Source organism: Octodon degus, unplaced genomic scaffold (assembly GCF_000260255.1).
Source record: "Octodon degus isolate 3935 unplaced genomic scaffold, OctDeg1.0 scaffold00007, whole genome shotgun sequence".
Lineage (NCBI taxonomy): Eukaryota > Metazoa > Chordata > Mammalia > Rodentia > Octodontidae > Octodon > Octodon degus.
Genome location: NW_004524583.1, coordinates 18,655,022 through 18,656,289, shown reverse-complemented (window position 1 = coordinate 18,656,289; position 1,268 = coordinate 18,655,022). Strand labels below are relative to the sequence as shown.

At 36.8% G+C, this 1,268-nt stretch overlaps 1 protein-coding gene across 1 annotated transcript in view; it reads left to right on the top strand.

Moving 5' to 3' along the window:
• The window catches only part of Syne2 (spectrin repeat containing nuclear envelope protein 2), a 225,010-nt gene that overhangs the window by 48,855 nt on the left and 174,887 nt on the right, over positions 1–1,268 (top strand). The window contains exon 18 of the mRNA XM_023702960.1: positions 1,146–1,247. Coding sequence (XP_023558728.1) covers positions 1,146–1,247 — 102 coding nt within the window. The remainder of the gene's footprint in view (positions 1–1,145; positions 1,248–1,268) is intronic.

Genomic DNA, 1,268 nt, shown 5'->3' with positions numbered 1-1,268 from the left:
AAATATTACTTTGCAAACTTCAGTAAATTTTGTCAAATTTCCAAAGGGATATGTAGTATAAAAAAGGTTAACTCCTAGCAGAACTCCTAGCAGAAAGTGACAACATGTTCCCAGGAGGTAGTCCAGACCTCGGGAGCAGTTTTCTTAAGGACCACAATAAATATTTTAGCTTCATGGAACATCCTGCATGTAGGACAACAGTTAAACCTTGCTGTGGTCGCATGAAGCTCATAGGTAGTACAGGAGTCCTGGAAGTAGCTGGGTTGCAATAAAACTTTATTTATAAAGCAGATGACTTCTTAACCCCTTACCAAATTCATGAGCACAGACCCTTAAAGGGTAGGACCCAAGAACATCAGTATCTTTACAAAGTGGTTTTTTGGTTTTTTTGTTTTTTTTAAGGCTCCTTTTAAAACAGTAATCTTAGGTTTTAGCATTTGGAATGAATCAGAGTTATTGCCTTTAATCCTAGAAATAATTCTTTCTAATTGCCTCATTTCCATTTTATTAGTTTATACCATATAAAATGGCGTAGGTGAGCAAATAGTCAAATGGACAATTATATGTGCTTCAGTGTAATATAAAACTACTGTTGTACAGCAAGGCAAGGCTTCGAGTCTCCTTTTATCCCAATTCTTAATATTTTATTCAATTTTTAATTCACATCTTTTTGTACATTTGGAAAAAGCTTTGAACTGTGGGATGATTGTCCAGTTTCACTGATAAATTATAAAGTAAAGCCATATTCCCTAAATACAAACAAACCACTTCAGTAGACTTTAAGTATCTTGAACTACAGGTTGTATAAAAATCTGAAGTTAAAGATTATAAGTGGTTGGGCTCTGGTCCAATTTTTGCCAAAATTTTGGTGCCACAATTTACATATCCATAGCTAAGGGATGGAACAGTGCCGTTACACTGGCCAGGGTCCTTGGGACACAGGCCTTCCCCTCTCTGCTGTCTTAAAACTCAGATGATTCCCTGAGTCCAAGCCTCAGCTGGAATCTCCCAGGGCTCTGTGAAAAACTAACGATTAGGAAAACTTTAAGGCACGGAGAGCTTCTGTAGATCAGCAATAGTCCATGGCTGCCAGAAAAGAAGGTATCAGATAAAAAGATTTGTCTCTTTAAAATTATGTGTTTTAGGAAGAGTTGCAAGTGCATGAACAACAAACATCAGAATTTTCTAGAAGAGTCTCCGAAATTCAGTTTCTGCTTCAAAGTAGTGAAAAGCCACTTGAACTACAGGTAAGAGATTTTTTTTTCCTG